Source organism: Pristis pectinata, chromosome 4, assembly GCF_009764475.1.
Source record: "Pristis pectinata isolate sPriPec2 chromosome 4, sPriPec2.1.pri, whole genome shotgun sequence".
Lineage (NCBI taxonomy): Eukaryota > Metazoa > Chordata > Chondrichthyes > Rhinopristiformes > Pristidae > Pristis > Pristis pectinata.
Genome location: NC_067408.1, coordinates 47808373 through 47830292, shown reverse-complemented (window position 1 = coordinate 47830292; position 21920 = coordinate 47808373). Strand labels below are relative to the sequence as shown.

The window sequence follows — 21920 nt, the reverse complement described above, 5'->3', positions numbered from 1 at the left end:
ATCACATTCTTTAAAAATCCTGGAACAGGCAAATATATTTACAAACCATATCCAATTGTTCTTGCATGGAGGTCTTCAGCTACAAAAGCACTGTAATGTGCAGTACTCTCTCAGTGCCACTAGATGTCAGTAATTTGTCCTTCAAAACCTTGGATTTATAAATTAACTACATTTTCAAGCAGGAAAAGACCAGCAGGTCCATTGAGGCTGCTCCATCTGCACCCTACTCCTGGTTTCATGATGCATTCAGAAGTATTGTGTTGGGCTTGCTTTCCCCATTCTATTCAGTATCTAACAAGTCACTCAGGCCGTCAACTATGAAATTGGAAACAAATAATTACAGTACACTGGTACCGCACTGCGCTACCCAGCAGGGAGCCTATTTCGTTACAATGCTCTTGGTCCTTGTATTGTGGAGGGTCGTGGCTGTCACGTGACACCACTGCCCCTACCTGGTCGGGTGACAGCGCTACCCCCTACCTGGTCGGAAGACACACCACTGCCAATCAAGATTTGGCCCCGCCCCACCCATCAGCGCACACCTGGCCATTTCCCCGCATTTGTCTTTCGTAAATAAATCATTTATCTCTAAGACTGTGTTCAGAGTCCTTGCCTCTGAGACCTCGAACCTGTTTCACAACAGTCCTCCAGACAGAACACTGACTGGTGCAGCCAGTCGGGCTATCCACCTCTGTGCTGGGAACGTAGGCAAACTCCTGCCCTCCGCAGGTGTTCCCACAGCAACGAATTGCGGAGAGGCTGTGTGTGAGGGGTGGTGTTGGATGGGCTGGGCCTGCATGCAGCTGCTAAGTGTTGATATTTGGGCTTCAGGGCTGTTCCCTGAGCAATCTCTGGGCTGAGGAGAGCAGTTCAGCCAAAACAGAGGGGGGGACGGCAGCTTCCACCACATCCAACGGGAAATGACGAATGAGAGATCATAGGAGCCAGGCGGCCTGTTAACACATGGAGCAGATGCTGCCAGTCCCCAGCAGAGGTCCACACTAACCGTGCCGGCCAGGAAACAGACCCATGCCCCACATCTCAGCACTGAGCAGCTACATCAATCACCCTGGCCCACCCACCATCAAGCTTCACCGGCAGCATCACGGAAACCAGCCTCCCCTCCATTGACTCTGTCTACACTTCTCACTGCCTCGGTAAAGCAGCCAGCATAACCAAAGACCCCATCCACCCCGGACATTTGCTCTCCTCCCCTCTCCCATCAGACAGAAGGTACAAAAGCCTGAAAACACATACCACTTGGCTCAGGGACACCTTCTATCCCACTGTTATAGGACTATTGAATGGTTCCCTAGTATGATAAAATGAACGCTTGACCTCACAATCTACCTCGTTATGACCTTGCACCTTATTGTCTACCTGCACTGCCCTTTCTCTGTGGCTGTGACACTTTACTCTGCATTCTGTATTGTTTTACTTTGTATTACCTCAATGCACTGTATAATGAACTGATCGGTGTGAACGGTATGCAAGACAAGTTATTCACTGTACATCGATACATGTGACAATAATAAACCAATTCCAATTCCACACCAAGACATGGGGAACATCAATGGTGTGAGAACATCAGCACAGGGCAGGGTTCAGGCCCAGTACTGTCAGTAATACAACTTGCTCCATGTAATCCTATCATGAACCTTAGTGCTGATTCTATTAACTCCCTTGTACCTGGGAACTCACTGAGTGACAAGCAATAATAACAGGATGCATTGCAGATTTAACTTTGAAGGAGGTGTATAACACATAGCTTTCCAAATTATAACTTCCTCCTTCAAAATAGCAAAAACTATAGTCAAATATAGCAGGTAATTCAACCTGCAGTCCTGCCTTTGTAAACAGAATGGTCTATACTTACCTTTAGAATCTTTAAACTAGCTCTTTCCTAAAATAGTCTTCCACCTAACTAATAAGAAGCTACAAATTTAAAATTTCTATTCAAAACATTAAATTGTTTGTAAACTCTATTCTCATCTGCAGTGTTGCTTAATGCTCATCACTTTTGCACTTGTGTCTTATAGTCTTGCAAATTTTACAAAACTTAATTTTGTTTCAGCTAATATCTCTACTAGTGTTGTCGTGTAAACACATAAAAAAGAGAGACTGGTGTAATGCAGCCCAGGATACACCCACTAATTAATAGAGAGAAAGGAGTTATGATTTACTTGTGGATGAAAATTACTAATCTTGGGTAATGATAGTTTTGCTTTGGGGGAAGGGGAAATTATGTAGTCTAAGAGATCATACGGTTGCGAGCAGCTGAAAGTGATCTCAGAGTATTACTGGGATGAACTCCATTGAGCATTGGAAGACACAGAATTCTGTAAACAAAATGCTGGAGATAAAAACTAATCCAAAAATTGCTTTGGAAGAGTGGAGATAAAGTTAAACTAAAATTGATCCATAAATGAGAAGGATAATTGGCCTGTGTTCAATCTTTCATGTGTTAATTCTCAGTGCTGTTTGATGCTGTTGTGTTGTTACATCACAAGGCTCCTATTGCAGAAGTTTCATTCCACAGCGCCATGGTAACAGCAGCTGCTTCATTAACCACAACCAGAATATTCAGTGTGAAAATGCCTGATGGAATTCCCTTGAAGGCGATAGATTTGGAGAAGGAAGATATCCAGGTAAATTGAAGTTATAACTGCATTCCAGCATCTCACACCCACCCGATCCTGTCCCAGATGCAAGTCTTTAGACCAAGCCACACTTAAAAGACATTTAGACAGTTACATGGATAGAAAAGGTTTGGAGGGTTATGGGCCAAATGCAGGTAAATGGGACCAGCTCGGACAGACATCTTGGTTGGCTTGGACAAGTTGGGCCTAAGGGCCTGTTTCTGTGCTCTATAACTATAACTCTATGACTCTATGCTTAGGGGAGAGTGGGGTGGGGGATGAGGGGAGGTGTGCCAGGGCAGGTGGAAGTGGAGGAGCTCCACTTACACTCTGCATAAACATTACATTCTTATAGATCCATCTTAGCCACCTAGAGTGACAATTGCAGCATTCACCAGTATTCGGTTCACGTATGAATATACAAATGAAAGCAGCCTTACTTTCCATGGTGAATAACTTTCATTACATTCTCTCTGGAAAGCAGACAACAATGCAGCAAGGTACAGCAGGGGCCCTGCTTTCCAGAAACCCCGGAACTTGCTGATGGCACAGATGTGTCCATCTGAGGAGCGGCTGTAATTTCTTAACTCTACAAGTGGTTTCAGGCAATAACAACACAATTATATATCTTAATACAAGGTACCCTAGCAGCAGCTACACAAGCTTCCTCTTGTTATAGTCTATAATGCCAGGAGACCGGTTAGGGCCAAGGGATACTTGAACACCCTAATTAGTGAAACGATCAAGAAGCCCTTCACTAATTAATCAAGGCACCTATAGCCACCTGACTTCTGCTGGAACATGCAGAGGCGCTGAAGGAGAGAGTCCAGTGTTTGGACGGACTGGAGAACCATTGTTCTGTGGCTGTGACTAAATGTGGAATATAGTCTACATCTGATATACATTGATAACAGTGCAGAAGGATGACCAGTGAGAACATCCAGAAGTGTTGGTGGAAGAGGAGGAAAGAAGAAGAAAAGATGGAAGTAAAACGACAGCAATCATTTGCTAACCCACAATGTGCTGGGAGCAGCCCACAGGTGTCACTACTCTTCCGGCGCCAACATAGCAGGCCCACCGCTCCTAACCTGTACGTCTTTGGAATGTGGGAGGAAACCGGAGCACCTGGAGGAAACCCACACAGACACGGGGAGAACGTACAAACTCCTTACAGACAGCGGCTGGAATTGAACACTGGTCGCTGGCGTTGTAATAGTGTTACGCTAACCGCTACACTATAAATTTCTTTGTAAACTATGTGAGGGACTCTGCCAGTGTTACCCATACCCCCTTATCAATGGAGAACAGATCATTGCTGAGAATAGACTTAATATGTGTTGTTAAGCTGAAGGTACTTTTCCTCAGACCTGATGATTTCTACACCATGTGCTCACAATACTGCTGGGAGGAAGACCACATTCAGTCTATCCGTCACCTTGTGCCATGTATGTTGCACAAAAAATTACACAAGAGGACCCTCTTCATCCCAGATATTAGTAAATGAAAATCAAAAAAACTGCAGATGCTGGAAATATGAAACAAAAACAATGTTGGAAACACTCGGCAGGCTATGTAGCATCTGTGGAAAGAGAAGCAGTGTTAATGTTTCAGGTCAAGTACCCTTTGTTACGTTAACAGAGTTCTCTTTCCATAGATGCTGCCTGATCTGCTGAGTATTTCCAGCATTTTGTGTTTTTGTATCAGATTCCAGTAATCCCTTCACCTGCATGACTTCCAGCAAGATAGTCAGTTTCATCATTGAATGAGTTTGCTTGTTTGCCTGTAGGATTTAGAGACAGATCAACTTCAAAACCCATGACTTCCACCACCAAAATGGTGCAGATAGATAGAAACATCGTCTTTACATTTCTGAACAAGTCACACAACTTGACTTCGAAAAATATTGCCATTCCCTCATCACTACTGGGGCAAACACCCATAACTCTCTGTCCAATAGATCCCTCAACACATGGACTGCAGCAATTCAAGAAGAGAGAAAATTGCTAACCTTTCCAAGGACAACTAGGAATAGACAACAGGTATCAGCCACAATTTTTCTAACTTCACCTCTTTTCAAATCTATTGCCTTAAATTGCACACAATTTTCTAAATGTGATATTACTTAAAAAAATTGAAGCGTTAAACGTTTCTAGTCGAAACCCTGCATCAGGACCATTCCTTTCCTCCTACAGATGCTGCTTGACCTGCTGAGTTCCTCCAGCAGTTTGGTTTTTGTTGTGTATTGCATATTCCAGCATTTGCAGTCTCTTGTGTCTGCCACATAGCATAGTTTATTATCTCTTAGGAAATGCTGTCCATTACCAATATCAATTTTCAATGCAAATAGCCAGCTGCCATTAGTTCTAGTCATCATATAGTCTCCAAAGCCATTAGGTGTGATGCTTTACTAAACATTTTCTGAAATGTTGTACTAGGTAACTGTCATCCAAGGTACAGTTACTTTCTGATAGGATCCCAACAGCTTCACACAGCATGAGTTACTACTTTGAAACCCATGCTGATCACTTCACGTTAAACTGACCATTAGCTAAACCTGAATTGTCATGGCTCAGGTTTAGCTAATGATCAATCTGAACTATTGTGAGTCCCAAATTTGGGTTCCCATGTTCCGGTAAGGAAAATATCCAGTTGCTGGTATGGTGAACATTCTTAGGAGACAAAATTTGTTAGCCTCAGATTGATTTGGTTTGGTTGTGACGTTCTGTGTGATCAAATAACATCTGTTGGAGCAGACTCCCCACTGTAGGTGGAGCAATTGATGTAACTTTGCACTTCTGACACTTACACAAAAGAGCAACATCTGTACAGCTCATCATGTTAAGCCTGAGAGGAATTACAATGGAACAGGAGCAATCATGTTTCCAGAGCAACCTATTTTCCAGGCTCCATATAAAGATTCAGAGTAAATAAATAAACATGTGCACTTTCAATTTCATAGTTTGGAAATGCTTCATATCTCAATATCTACTTCAGAATTAAAAACACAGCATTTAAAATAATGAGCCTTTGATTTGATATCAGGCCTTCAGCAATACAAGACAGAACACTTATCTGATTAGACCTGAATTAGGTACAAAGCCTCCTCACATCGCACAAGCTATTACATAGCAACCTCTTACAGAAACAAGCAGGTGCTGACCTACATGAGGGATAAACCTACATGACATCATCCCCAACAGTCAACCTGTTGCAGTTGCATCTTTCCACAAGAGTGCTGTTGAAAAAGCCACCACACAGTTCCTGTAGTGACCAAGTCCCATTTTTTTTCTCTGAGGATGCCCTCCAGTGTGTTGTAATTGTGCTCAATGGGAAGGATTCAGAACAGACCTGGCACATTGGATTATTGTGGCAGAATACAGTTCTACTGTAGCTGATGGTCATGGGGCTTTCTGGAAGCTCAGGGCTGATGAGCCAGGGCTGATGGCCAAAGTATCTCTCACGCTGCCATTACTTATAGCATTGGTTTACTGAGAAGTGACAATGGTATGCTAGGGGCACAAGAAATATCTAAAAATGAGGTACCAACATGGTAAAGCTACACCACTGGACCACATACATCATGTAGAGTGAAAGCAGAATTCACTTAAGAGCTAAGAGATCCCACTAGCAACAATCAGTTGCAAGTTGTGCAGTCCTGCAATATCCTGTAACAAAAAATGATGGACAATTCCACAGCTAACAGGAATTGGAGGGACTGAGAATATCCTCTACGTTGACAGAGACCAGGAACCATCAAAGACAAGGCTGAAGCATTTGCAATCACTTCTGTCAAAAGTATATCTTGGCCTTCTCCTGAGGTCCCCACCATCTCAGAAGCTGTGCATTAGCTAATTCAATTCTTCCCACTTGGTATCAAGAAATAGTTGAGAACACTGGATACACCAAAGGTAATGCACTGCTCTAGAGCTGAGCCTATTCCAAAACTAGCTGTGCTCAATACCGTCCATCTCAAAGCAATGAATTATTGTTACCTAATGCACAACTTTCATTGTTCACCACTGCATCGTTGGTAAACCACGTGCAAAGTGTAATGACCAGAAAATGCACTGCAGCAACTTACCAAGCTACCTGGACTGCAGTACACAAACCCACCGCCTCTGTAGCCTAAAAGGAGGAGGTAAACAGGTACATGGGTACAGCAATCCTGCAGGTTCCCCTCTGAACAGGGGCAGCACACTTGTACTGCGGGTGGGAGAACCAGTGCATCAGGTTTGATTCTGAACTGCGGTGCTGTCTGTGTGGAGTTTGCACATTATCCAGAGACAATGTGGGTTTCCTCTGGCTGCTCATAGACATGTTGGTTGTTAGTGAATTGGTCATTGTAAATTGCCCCTAGTGTAAGTGGGTGGGAAAATTTTGGGTAATGCAGGGAGATGTTAATGGGCATGTGTGAGAGAATAGATTACAGGGAAAGATGTGCAGGTATGGGATTGATGGGAGTTGTTCCGAGAGCTGGCAGACTTAATGGGCTGCAATGGTCTCCTTCTATGTTACAATGAAAGTACAGGAAAGACACTATCCTAATGAAAATATAGGCTTTCCCTTATCATCAGAGAATCTATGTTCTGGAGCTCCCTAGCCAACAGCTCTTTGGGAATAACTTCACCAGAAAGAGCGCAGTAGTCCAAGAACATAGAACATAGAACACTACAGCACAGTACAGGCCCTTTGGCCCACAATGTTGTGCCGACATTTTATCCTGCTCTAAGATCTATTTAACCCTTCCCTCCCACATAGCCCCTTATTTTTCTATCATTCATGTGGCTATCTAAGAGTCTCTTAAATGTCCCTAACGTATCTGCCCCCACAACCTCTGCTGGCAGTGCGTTCCACGCACCCACCACTCTCTGTGTAAAACACTTACCCCTGACATCCCCCTTGTACCTTCCTCCAATCACCTTAAAATTATGTCCCCTCGTGTTAGCCATTGTCGCACTGGGAAAAAGTCTCCGACTGTCCACTCAATCTATGCCTCTTTTAATCTTCCTCACCACCAACTTCTCAAAGGCAAGTAAAGATGGGCCACAAATGCTGGGCTTGACAGGACTGTCCACGTCCCATAATTCAATGTATTTACCCTGCAGAAAATTCAACTTACATATTCGCAAAGAATGAGCTACTTGATGATGGCCAATATTTATCACAAATAAATCAGTTCCTCTGCTTTGGATGCTTTAACTGCAAGGCAAAATTTGAAAAGAATTTGTCACATTTTGAATTTAACAATGAATTAAAGAGTCATTACAGTAACTTCAGGAGCAGGTACTGGCAATCTCATATTTTGCTTCTACGTCAGATTCCATCCCCATCTCATGTTTTTGGGTCTCTGACTTAACCCCTTAGCATTTCCAATTAATTAGATGCAGAAGATAAAGGCAGGAAGAGCTTGTATTTATTAGGTTACTGACATTTCTTCATGAAGAAAAAAACTAAATAACCATGACTCAGAAAGGATGCAGCGAGGCCACAAAAATGAAAGTAAATGACATGGCAACCTATCAGAATCAGATGTCCATGGGGAGTCTCACAGTCCAATCTAAACTGGCTGCAGCTAGAGATGAGATCTAGAAGGTTTGGAATCATCGCAGTTTACCATGTTCCTTTGACTACAATATTCCTGCACAAACACATAAAAAAATGTACAACTAGCTGGTGAAATTTGAGAAGGAAGCAGAGGTGATCAACTGTGGCTGTCTGCTCTGAACCTATTTCCATCTTTTGTTTTAAACTCCCACAATCTCATTACTGATTCCAACTACTTGTAAAGTAGTTGTTGTAAACTCACCGCACTGGTGATTTGCAAGAACAGATTCCATGTTCTAACAGTATGCAAATATATTTCTTCTAACCCTTCTTCATACCAGTGAAAATGTATAAATCTGTACCCAGTTAGAAGATGAGGTACCGTCTTTACAGTTATGTTTAGCTTCATTGAGGCAGTACGGCAAGCTAAAGACTCAGAGTGTGAGTATGGTGATAAATTAAAATGACAGGCACTGGGAGCTGAGCAATGAAAATAGAAAATGCTAGGGGTACTCAGCAGGTCAGGCAGCATCTGTGGAGAGAGAAACAAAGTTAACATTTCAGGTCAACAACCCTTCATCAGAACTGAATGTGGAAGCAGGACCTTTCAGGACTGAACAGCTCACTACAGCCTTCAAGATTCAACACAGATCATTGATTTCAGATACTCAGACAAACCCAGTCTTGTATCTCACATTACCAGCATTTGGGGCTTTATCTCTATCAAACCCCCCCCCCCCCCCCTTTCAGGTACTTCAGATTTCATTCATTTCCTGCAACCTACACCTCCTGGATACACACCTTTTGTTATTGACTGGCCTTTACTATCCTCTTCCAACCAGCAGCAGCAGCACCACCACTCAACTTATTCAAATTCTCCACCCAATCACAACCATGCCCCATTATTCTCTCCGTACCTCCCCACCCCACTTTCTCTGCAAGTTAAAACTCGTCTCATTCGTAACTTTCCCCACTTCTGATGACAGGTCATCAACGTGAAACAGCATCTATAGTAGTTCTGGTAAGAGTTGTTGAGCTGAGATGTTAAGTCTTTTCACAGATGCTGCCTGACCCGCTGAGCGTTTCCAGCATTTCCTGTTTGTACTTCAAATCTCCAGCATTTGCAGATTTTATTTTATTTTTTTACATCTACAATAACTTGTTTTTGGATTATTCCTCAGATACTGAAGCATGCAGCGACACCTGGACAACATTTAACCACAGACTCACCATGGTCATGTAGCACCTCACTAAAGTCTCCCTGACAGCACCACCCATATCTGTAAACTCCTATAGATGTCCAAAGACAGTAGGTGCTCTGGAAAACCATCACCTGCAAATTCCCTTTCAGGTTACCTGCCTTTCTGACTACCCAGCAGCCATCAATACAAGGAATCCACCAGTCAATGACAGCAACTTATCAGTGCCTACTTGAATAATTGGATAAATGATAGCATGCATATCTCTTATAGGAATGTTAAAAATATATAAAAATTATCAGCATTCCTCTGGTCAATGGTAACAATTAGTTTGAATCTGCACAGCAGCAGTGAAAATGAAAGACTTGCTGAATTCAAGATGATCAACAACCCCAATAAAGCAATTAAAAACCGATTTCATAGGCAATATTTTGTTCAACCTTAAGTGCAAAATATTGAGCGTTATGGAGCACATTGTAACATATTTCACTGCTGCCAGTGTTACTAGGCAATGATGGGATTTATAAATAAATAGTTTAAACATTTTATAAAATAAAGTAAAAGTGAGTTATCTAGTTAATTAATAAACACAACCCCATCTTCAGGTTTTCTTTTTTCAACTGCACTGCTGAATTGGACCATAACTGGTTAAAGCCAAAGTCTATTGTCTTGGGTTTGAACACTGTTCTATTGCACTGTGAAGCAATCACACTGAATTGCAGAAAAAATGTCAAGTAACAATGAAAACGCAGCATAACTCTTTTCTATTTCATTGCAATTTACACTGCGATCTATAATAATGCATCGGTGGTTATTACTACTGACACTACTTTCAACTTTAAGTGGCCATGTTTACATTTTCAGTGTTTTTCTTCAGTAGACAATGAACATTGAGTGGATCAATGCCATTAGAAAATCTATTCACTTGTACAGGGATTAATTTAATCTCTTGCCCATACGGGACTTGAAAAAAGGTTCACTGCATTAACCTGTCCCTACTAACAGCCTTGGCATCAGGTGCATAAAATAACTGAACATTAAAGCCCAGTTATACCAAGTCTATTTGTAAATCTATATGCAGAGAGTGAGGCCCCAACCACTGGCAGCTGTTAACTACTTCCCACCTTTGGCATTATATCCTAAGCCTGGCCTCTCAAAGCACTTGAAGTTTGTATTGCCCAAAGAGGCCACATGAATGATAATAATGCCTTGTGCATAGAATATGCTAACACTGCAAATGTATAGACTGAATGACACTGTGAACATATAGACTGAATGACACCATGAATGTAAAGAAGGCCATGCAATGTTTTTGTATTCTTGTGTATATTCTTATGAATAAAGTTTATTTTTGAAATAAAAAATAAATAGGCATTCGCTGATAAAGCATTGAGTACTTTTAATAATTAATTGTGCAAAAAGACTAGCTGGATAGAAGTGATCTTACAATTTATAACCAAAAATAGTTATTTTGCAAACAAAAGTTAGGCCTTATAATAAAAGCAAAAGGAAATGGGTATCCCACTGCATCCAGTAATGGCATTCTCTCCTGTATAATCCTAAACCCAAGGGGTTGCCTGGCTTTGAGCAGTGACCTGGGTACTAATACAGCACTTACTGATGGTTCTCTGATAATGTGAACAAATCAATAAATTATCACTTGAGTGCTGAATCTGGGACTAAAGTTGTTACTTCAGATGGAATTCCCTGGCTGGCATGTACCACCATCAGAGCAAGGAATGTAATTCAAAATGAGGACAAAATCGAAGTTAAAGAAAATTTGGGACTATCTGGTAAGAAGTACTACACGCTCTTCATCTAACTGCCATAATTGCTGCACAATAGTAATCCACTGACTATGGAGGGTCTCAATATATTCTGGAGACAAGATACAGTTCCATATAAAAGCATGTTCTTCACTTTTCTCACCAGAGTATAAAGCCTGTTTGTACTAAACATCTGCTAATAACTTATAGTTCATGCTTAGTGTAATTTGAAGAAATCACGGGCAAATAGAATATATGTAAGTGTCAGATCTATGCAGTCCCCACCTTAACCACAAGATGTGCAGTGAATCAGTGAAAATAAGTGGACTCAGATATGGCAGAAGCTGGAGTAAATATACTTGGTTCAGGTAATTTCCTGCAGCTTTATCAGCAACCAAATGCTTGAGGAAGTTTACACTATTCTCCAGGCAGGAACTTGTGTTAATTTCTTTTCTCCAGCAATGCATTGATGGGAAATAGGAAAACAACTCCATCTCTCTCTCTCTCCTCTTCGTCTCTCTCTCACACACACACACACATGCACGCGCACACACGGTGAGATCAAGACAAAAACAATGGCATGTTTTAAACAGGTTGGCTGCCTTCTTCATGGCTATCGCAATTTTATATAATTAATTCAAATCTGTTCAAAACCAGATCCTGTTTGCTTGTTCAAGAACAAACTCCTTAAACAAAAGGCAGACAGAAATACCAGCACTATGACAAAATTTGGAAAGAGAATTTAGTAAAATATTTTACATTATTTCTATGTGACACAAGATAGAAACCTGCAAGGATTTGAGGTGATGGGAGGAGGAATTATTGTTACATCATTTGCATTATTTAGTTTGTATGTGTTTTTGCCAGTTTGAGAATTTACACAGGCTTCTTGCTGATTGGTAGGGCACTGTGAATAATTTCTCAATAGTTATAATACCCCCTTCAATGGTGAATTTTATCCCTGCCCATGATCCCTCACAGTGCTCAGAGGTAATAATGGTCTCATGATGTGATGGGTGATAGGAAGTGAACTTGTTATCGGAACACATGCAATCTCAAGGGAGTACATGCACTAAATAAATCAAGAAATGCCAGAGAATTATAACATGCAAGTGAATTATACATGCAGTGTAAATGCAGCTCTAGAATACTTACAAAACAGAACGTTTATTAAATGCAACGTACAGGATAGTGATGTGAGATGATAACCACAATGGTCTCATAAACATTCCTTTTACACTATGTGCTCACTTTCCAACATTATTTGGTATATTTACTATAATAAAAAAAAACTGGAAGAAATATTTTCTGGTCCATCCATTCATCCACCTCCCTGAAGCAGGTTACATATCTGATTCTGACAATAGTGCCTCTAAATATTCACTAAAATTAAAAATTCAGATTCTGCCCAGAGTTTCAACACCCTACATTTAAGTGTTTCCCATTCCTGCTGTGCCACAATTTGATGTTACTCTCATGAGTGCATGTCATTACACATGAGGCACATAATTGATTAGATGTGTCATGCCAGTAAGTTTACAGCTTTGTTTACTCATGCATATTCCTGGTTATGTGAATGATCTATCTTGACTTCATCCTGAGATCACCATGACTGCAGAAGCCATTAAAGGGGGAATTATAACTGCTGAGAAACTATTCTTTATGAAGTGATATGCACAGTGCTCTACCAACTAAGAAACCTGTCTAAATTCTCAAACTGCCTATAACAACCTACAGATACCAGCCAATTTGACCTATCCACATGATATCTAGAAATGGCTATGGCACCGGATACAGCAACGACTGTCCCAGATGTAGAACTGAGTACCTGCACTCCAAAACCGACTGTTTCTCTAATCAAGCTGTTGCAGTTCAGGTAAACTGGCATCTACCTTACAATGTGGAAGTTTGCCCAGTTATATCCTGTTCACAAAGAGCAGTACAAATCCAATCCAGCTGATTATAGTCCAACCAGTCTACTCTTCATTTCAGCAAAATATTGGAAGGTGTCATCAGCAGTGCTATGAAATGACACAGGCTCTTCAATAACCAGCTCACTGGTGCCCAGTGTGGCTTTTGTCAGGTTCACTCAGCTCCAAGCCACACCTCTGCCTTGGTTCAAACACGCTCAGAGTTGAATTCTAGAGGTGAAGTGAAAGTGACTGCTCTTGATAGCAAGGTAGCATTTGACCACACTGTAAAGCAGAAGTCAGTGGGCATCAAGAGTTAAATGGCTGCAGTCATACCTTGCATAAAGGAAGATGGCTATGATTTCTGGAAGTCACTCATCCCAGCCCCAGGACATCACTGCAAGTTCCTCAGGGCAGTGTCCTAGGCCCAAGCATCTTCAGCTGCTGCATCAATGACCTTCCTTCTATCATAAAGTCACTGGTGGAGATGTTTGCTGATGACCGCGCTTTGTTCAATTCTATTTGCAATTCCTCAGCAGATGATGTGACCCGTTCCTGGATGTAGCAAAACCTAAGCAAGACTTCAAGTGAGTCTATCCACCTAGCCTGGATATTCAGTGGCATTTCCAAACCAAGTCCTTCAACTTCCTGTGTGCCGCTACTGACTAGAAACTCAACTGGACCAGACACATATAAAAACCGTGGCAGGTCAGAGGTTGGGTGAGCTGCAGCATGAATCACCACCTGATATTTTAAGGCCTCTCCATCATTTTCAAGGACAAGTCAGGAGCATGAAGGAATACTCTGCATTTGCCAGGATGCGTGCAGCTCCAACCATATTCAAGAAACTTGACACCATCCAGGACCAAATAGATTGGCATCCAACATTGTAAACATCTATATCCTCTGTGGCTTCAGTGCTTACTGTCTACAAAATACACTGCTGTTATTCATCTAGACCACTCTGATAGCACCTCCCAAATCCATGAACTCTGTGACTACAAAGGACAAGGGCAGCCAGTGCATGAAAACATCACCACCAGCAGGTTTCCTTCCAAGTTGGACAATATCTCGACTTGGAAATATATCACCACTCCTGCATTGCCTCAACCACCCTCTTCACATGGGCATTTAGGGATAGACAATAAATGCTGGCTTTGCCCAGATCCCCCCAAAAAAAGAATAAAAATAAAAGCTCGAGTACTGTTGATCATTGTAAATTTCAACATTGGATCTATTCCAAAACTTATTCATCTTATGAATTAGACATTTATGTTTAGTTTGGACATTTTTATCCTTTAGCTGATTAACACCTTTAGGAGTTAATATGAGGCCACAACAGTGAGAGTGCAACATGATAACCTGAACAAATGGCCTGGCTTTTCACAGTTCCTTCTCTTAAGATCAATAATACAAATCCAAATGTGGAGAACATCAGCTTCCAAGACTATGTTACCCCTCAGGCCTCTTACTTACTTGAAACCATTTCCAATATAGTACTTATGAAACCAAAGTTACTCACATATTCCTTAACATTCTTCGTTTTGACTGCCTTGTAGGAAGAGTACGCAGGGTACAGAGTGCCAAATATTAGCCTGTGGGGACACAAACATTATAATTAGTGGATGAAAAGAGGCAGAAATATTCAAACAATAGATATGGAGATAAGAATGTCGATCAGAGCTCAAATCTGCAGGTCAGTGAGGTGGATTGTTTGGGGCAATGGCAAAAAGATAGTTAAGAAATTGTTATTGAGAACAAGCTACTTAGTTCCTCTGAATTCCCATATATCCTTGACCGATAAATAAAGAGCAACTTCATACAGTTATGTAATGAGAAATACTTTTTTGTTGATTACAGCAAGCAACATTTATCCAGCTGAATTCATAAGAGCTGCATAGTTAAATTGGGTGTGATTCTAATCCTGCACAATAAATGACTGAGATATTCTTAGTATCAAAGCAGTAATGATGGGTTTTCTTGAAAAATCCTTTGAATAATGGGTTTTCATGGCTAGTCATCCAATTACGTCAAATGCAGTTACTGTACATTTTTATAACTATGTTCAGCACACCAAACCCACAGGATAATCAATTAAACTGACAATCAATTGTACTCTCTGCTACAAAAGGAACAAAAATCACATACAAGACAAAGTGCTATAAAGCTGTGCTAATACATTTCTTTTATTCAAAGCCCTTTCTGCCTTTCTCTATTACACCATCAGTGACAGATCTGTAAGTACCCAATACTTCCTCAGTGTTGAGCTTAACGTCCTGTCAACATATGCACAACCAAAGTTCAAACAAAATCTGCTATTAGGCTTCCAGTATTTGATTCCATTGTGCTTTTCAGCAAAATGCTTTTGACAACAGTCTATGTGGAACCATCACAGTCGCAGATACTGTGCACGTTAGCATCTGCCTGACTTTCTCTGCAGTAGCAAGGCACTACTGTATTTTTATTGTGATCACCAAGCCCATTTAATCATAGAAATGTACAGTAGAGGAGGTCAATCAGCCCATCATGTCCATGCCAACCAAAAGTAGAGGCATTTCAATATCTCCCACATTCCAGCTTTTGCTCAGTTGAACACAGCTGAACCTGTGATCACAGTGGAGGACGTAAGATCAGTCTTCTGGAGAGTGAACACGAGGAAAGCACCTGGCCCAGTTGGTGTCCCAGGCCGCGTGCTCAGATCGTGTGCTGATCAGCTGGCAGAAGTATTTGCGGACATATTTAACCTCTCCCTGCTTCAATCTCAGGTTCCCTCCTGTTTTAAGAAGACCACTATCATCCCGGTACCAAAGAAAAGCAAGGTAACATGCCTCAATGACTGCCGACCAGTGGCTCTGACATCCACCATCATGAAGTGCTTTGAGAGGTTGGTCATGGCACGCATCAACTCCAGCCTACCAGACAACCTGGACCCATTGCAATTCGCCTATCAGCGAAACAGGTCTACAGCAGATGCCATCTCCCTGGCCCTACACTCAGTTCTGGAGCATTTAGACAGTAAAGACACATATGTTAGACTATTGTTTACTGACTACAGCTCTGCCTTCAATACAATAATTCCAAGCAAGCTTGTCACCAAACTCCGAGACCTAGGACTCAACACCTCCCTCTGTAACTGGATCCTTGACTTTCTAACAAACAGGCTGCAATCAGTGAGGATAGGCAGCAATACCTCCAGCACGATTATTCTCAACATTGGTGCCCCACAAGGCTGCGTCCTCAGCCCTCTACTCTACTCCCTATACACTCACGACTGTGCGGCCAGATTCTGCTCTAACTCCATCTACAAGTTTGCTGATGATAGCACCGTTGTAGGCCGTATCTCAAACAACGATGAGTCAGAGTACAGGAAGGAGATAGATAGCTTGGTGGAATGGTGTCATGACAACAACCTTTCCCTCAATGTCAACAAAACAAAAGAGCTGGTCATTGACTTCAGGAAAGGGGGCGATGTACACACACCTATCTCCATCAATGGTGCTGAGGTCGAGAGGGTTGAGAGCTTCAAGTTCCTGGGAGTGAACATCACCAACAGCCTGTCCTGGTCAAATCATGTAGATGCCACAGCCAAGAAAGCTCACCAGTGCCTCTACTTCCTCAGGAGGCTAAAGAAATTTGGTTTGTCCCGTGACTCTCACCAACTTTTACCGATGCACCACAGAAAGCATCCTATCTGGATGTATCATGGCTTGGTACGGTAACTGCTCTGCCCAAGACAGCAAGAAGCTGCAGAGAGTTGTGGACACAGCCCAGCGCATCACGGACACCAGCCTCCCCTCCTTGGACTCTGTCTTTACCTCTCGTTGTCTTGGTGTAGCAGCCAGTATAATCAAAGACCCCACCCACCCAGGTCATTCTCTCTTCTCTCCTCTTCCATCGGGTAGAAGATACAGGACCCTGAGGGCACGTACCACCAGACTTAAGGACAGCTTCTACCCCACTGTGATAAGACTATTGAACGGTTCCCTTATACAATGAGATGGACTATGACCTCACGATCTACCTTGTTGTGATCTTGCACCTTATTGCACTGCACTTTCTCTGTAGCTGTGACACATTACTCTGTACTGTTATTGTTTTTACCTGTACTACATCAATGCACTCTGTACTAACTCAATGTAACTGCACTGTGTAGTGAATTGACCTGTACGATCATTTTGTAAGACAAACTTTTCACTGTACCTCGGTACAAATGACAATAATAAACCAATACCAATACCTTGTATGTTAAAGCTCTTCAAGCACATATCCAGGTACATTTTAACTGTGATGAGAGTTTCTGCCTCCACCAACTTTCCAAGTGGGAGTTCCAGACCCTCACTACTCTTATGGTGAAAAACATTTTTCCTCAACTCTCCTCCACACAAGAACACAAGATAACAGAAGCGGGCATAAGCACCAGGCCCCTCACAACTGCCCCGCCATTGAGTATGATCATGGCTGATCTACTCCAGGCCTCAACTCCACTGCCAGTTCCCCATAGCCATGAATTCCCTGATCTTCCTCTTATGTACCGCTAATGATCTACCTTCCACAATCCTCTGGAAGAGAGAATTTCAGAGATTCACCACCCTCAGGGAGAAGGAATTCCTATGCACCTCGGTTTTAAATGACTGCCCCTTGATCTTGTAATAATGTACCAGTGGAAACATCTCAAAATCTACACTGTCATGCTTCCTTAGAATCTTATATTTTAGTAAGATCACCCCTCATACTTTAAAGCTCCAAAGAACATACATCCAACTTCTTTAGCTCCATCCCAGTAACTAGCTCAGTGAATCTCTTCTGGACTACTTCCAACACTAGTAAACCCTTTCCTAAATAAGAGGACCAAAATTGTGCATAGTTGACCTCACCAATACAATTTTAACAATACCTCCCCATTTCTAAACTCCACTGAAGGCTACTTATCCTCGTATCCTGCTGAACTTGTCTGCCACTTCTTTGTGATTCATGCACAAGAATACCCAGATCCCTTTGTGTTCCACTCATTTGTAATTTCTCTGCATCAGGATACCTTTCGATTGCTATTCTTTCCACTTTTTGATTCCTATCTTACTGAACTATATGACTTCACACTCTCCCAAGCTCTGTTTGCCAGGTTTTTACCCACTCACTCTGTCTTTCCATACCCTGTTGCAGAGTTTAAATATCCTCCAACATGCCCTTGCACCTATTTTAGTGTCACCTACAAAGCTGAATGCCTTACATTCTGCTCTCTTCTACAGGTCTTTAATATTAGTGGTAAATAACTGAGGGCCAATTACTGATTCTTAGGGCACCTCACTGCTTACATCCTCCCAGCCTGAAAAAAAACTTATTCCGGCTCTCCGTCTTCTATGTGATACCCACTCTTCTGTCACTGCTAAAACACTTCTCCCAATACCAAAGAGTTTGTATCTTGTGCGCTAGTCTTTTATGCAGCCTCTTCTGGAAATATGCTACATCAACAGGTTCCCCTCTACCAATTAGTGTTACATCCTCTAATTCTTCTACCAGTTACCTTCAATTTATGTCTCCTCTCTGCCAAGGGAAACAGATTGTTCCTATTCATTCCATCTGTGTCTCTTATAACTTTATACCCTTCAATTAAATCTCCCTTAAGTAAATTTGGTTCCAAAGTAAACAACCCCAACCTAATCAATTTCTCTTCATAACTATAATTCTTCAGCCCTGCAACATCCTAACTACACTTTGAGCATGACCTCCCTGCTTTTGCATTCACTAATTAAGGCAAGAATCTTGTGGTCCTTCTTAACCACCTCAACTACCCATCTCACTCCCTTTGGGAATCTGTGGACAGGTACTCCAAGGTCCCAAGATCCCTCTGCTTTTCTGTGTTTCTTAATATTCTTTTATTTATTGTGTATTCCTTGCCTTCCACAAATACTGGTGCAATTCCCTGATCATAACCTGGTTTTGCACACAAACTAGGAAACATAAACTACCTAGTCATTGTTCTGAACGGGAGCTGGTGTCAAAGTAGCTTTGTTCACCCGGTGGGAGGAGTAGGGGAAATGGACATGGGAAAAGGCATCCCACTCCCTCGATCGAACATTACAACAGTGTGAAGATCGTTGTGATGGCTATCGCCATGAAAGTCAAAAGCTTCACCTGCACAATTCTGATGAACCTGGCCCATAGGGGAAGAATCCATGCTTACCCTCCATGGCAGACTCTCCAACAACAGTGCACAGTAAGGACTGTATATTCATGGAACATTATCTCCTGCAAAGATCTGTTTTCTGCTTCCACAGTGTGTCCCAGTTCTGTATACTGAGCATGACCAACAGCTCAAGTATGGCAATAAAGCTCAGAGCCACTGTTTCACAACTTTTGCTGTCAATTCTTAATTTAGTTGGTAGGATTTCTTGCAGATTCATCTGTAACCGAGTTAGCCTGTTGTTTAACCTTGCATATGCCGAGCAGGTAATAAATTCTCAAACCAAATCTAATTAATTTTAATCCATGTAAATCAACAAGAATTGGAAACACATATAAATAAACGTAAATGAATTGATCTGTACGAATGGTATGCAAGACAAGTTTTTCACTGTACCTTGGTACAAGTGACAATAATAAACCAATACCAATAATACTTGGCACACTTATTCTGTAATCACATGCAGTAAATGTGAGGACAGGCATGCCTGACCTCAAGCTATTTGACATGCATTCCAGGTCAGCTATCTCCTGGGTCACTGGAAAAAAATGGCCTTGCAGGTTTGAAGGATCGATGACTGGGATTTGGAGTCACAGATAATGAGAAAGGAAAAGGTGGTGCACCTCTCTCAAAAGTGTCAACAGGGAACAGCTTCCAGTATCAGCAAGATAGCAGAATTTAAGCAGAACTTATTGTGATGGCAGCTACCCTCACAAAGTGGCATATCCTGCACAGGGAAAAGTGTATAATTTGTGTGGAATCTTCCACCACACTGCGAATGTCTGTGGCTCAGCAAACCCAGTGAATCAGAACAAAAGCATGTCAGGATGTCTAAGCCAGTGTAAAAAAACAAATAAGATTGAGATCCGTGCCATTACAGCCTAAGGGCACAGTTCATGTGAAGTCTGATAACCATATAGGCAGGCAAACAACTCCATAGGACCCCACCCATTTGAAGTCACCATTACAGTAGGGTCCATGTTCACATGTGACAAGCATCATTCTCCAGAACGCTCAAAATACCACCCAACAGTGAATGCAAAAGACATAACCTCAAGATCAAAGAAACTGAGCAATACCAGTTGTTGCATTGGCTAACACCATCACATCTGTAAAAAACTAAGTTTTAATTATCGTGCAATGTAAAGTGTCCTTCATCTTTGCAACAAAATGATATAGGGCCAAGAAATTCAGAATGCACCTTTCAACTAACATGGGGATGGATATAGTGTTTTATATGTTATTGTTATGCTCTGTAATATATTTGCTTTTTCAGAACACTGTAGATTCCCTCTTAAGATGGTTTAGTTCTGAGCATGCCCAGTATCTCAGGTGTGAGGAACAAAGAAACCTGCCATTTTGGCAGTGTGCTCAGCAATGGGTTTGCATCACTAATGATGAAGACAAGGGTCGACCAATCACAGTTGTGTAAACTGTGAGAAAAATCAACTTCACAATGACACTTGGCACAATTGGTATTGGTATTGGTTTATTATTGTCACTTGTACCGTGGTACAGTGAAAAACTTGCATACTGTTCGTACAGAGTGCATTGAGGTAGTACAGGGTAAAAACAAAGAGTACAGAGTAAAGTGTCACAGCTACAGGGAAGTGCAGTGCAGGTAGACAATAAGGTACAAGGTCAAACAAGGTAAATTGTGAGGTCAAGAGTCCATCTCATCGTATAAGGGAACCGCTCAATAGTCTTATCAAAGTGGGATAGAAGCTGTCCTTCAGCCTGGTGGTATGTGCCCTCAGGCTCCTGTATCTTCTGCCTGATGGGAGGGGGAGAAGAGAGAATGACCCGGGTGGGTGGGGTCTTTGATTACGCTGGCTGCTTCACCAAGGCAGTGAGAGGTATAGACAGAGTCCAGGGAGAGGAGGCTGGTTTCCGTGACGTGCTGAGCTATGTCCACAACTCTCTGCAGTTTCTTGCGGTCCCAGGCAGAGCAGTTGCCATACCAAGCCGTGATGCATCCAGATAGGATGCTTTCTATGGTGCAACGATAAAAGTTGGTGAGAGTCAAAGGGGACATGCTGAATTTCTTTAGCCTCCTGAGGAAGTAGAGGCGCTGGTGAGCTTTCTTGGCCGTGGCGTCTATGTGGTTGGACCAGAACAAGCTATTGATGACATTCACCCAAAGGAACTTGAAATTCTCAACCCTGTCTACCTCAGCACCATTGATGTAGACAGATGCATGTATACCACCCCCTTTCCTGAAGTCAATGACCAGCTCTTTTGTTTTGTTGACATTGAGGGAAAGGTTGTTGTCATGACACCATTCCACTAAGCTCTCTGTCTCCTTCCTGTACTCCGACTCATCGTTATTTGAGATACAGCCCACTACGGTGGCATCATCTGCAAATTTGTAGATGGAGTTAGAGCAGAATCTGGTCACACAGTCATGAGTATATAGGGAGTAGAGGGCTGAGGATGCAGCCTTGTGGGGCACCAGTGTTGAGAATAATTGTGCTGGAAGTGTTGCTGCCTATCCTCACTGATTGCGGTCTGTTGGTCAGAAAGTCAAGGATCCAGTTGCAGAGGGAGGTGTTGAGTCTCAGGTCTCAGAGTTTGGTGATGAGTTTGCTTGGAATGATAGTATTGAAGGCGGAGCTGTAGTCAATAACCAATATTCTAACGTAGGTGTCTTTACTGTCCAGATGCTCCAGAGATGAGAGTAG

General features: G+C 42.1%; 1 protein-coding gene across 3 annotated transcripts in view; it reads right to left on the bottom strand.

Annotated features, from left to right (window-relative positions):
- LOC127569247 (receptor expression-enhancing protein 2-like) overlaps nt 1–21920 on the bottom strand; it is a 110294-nt gene that overhangs the window by 23105 nt on the left and 65269 nt on the right. For all 3 annotated transcript variants that reach the window (XM_052013695.1, XM_052013696.1, XM_052013697.1), the window contains exon 2: nt 14581–14653. In XM_052013695.1, coding sequence (XP_051869655.1) covers nt 14581–14653 — 73 coding nt within the window. The remainder of the gene's footprint in view (nt 1–14580; nt 14654–21920) is intronic.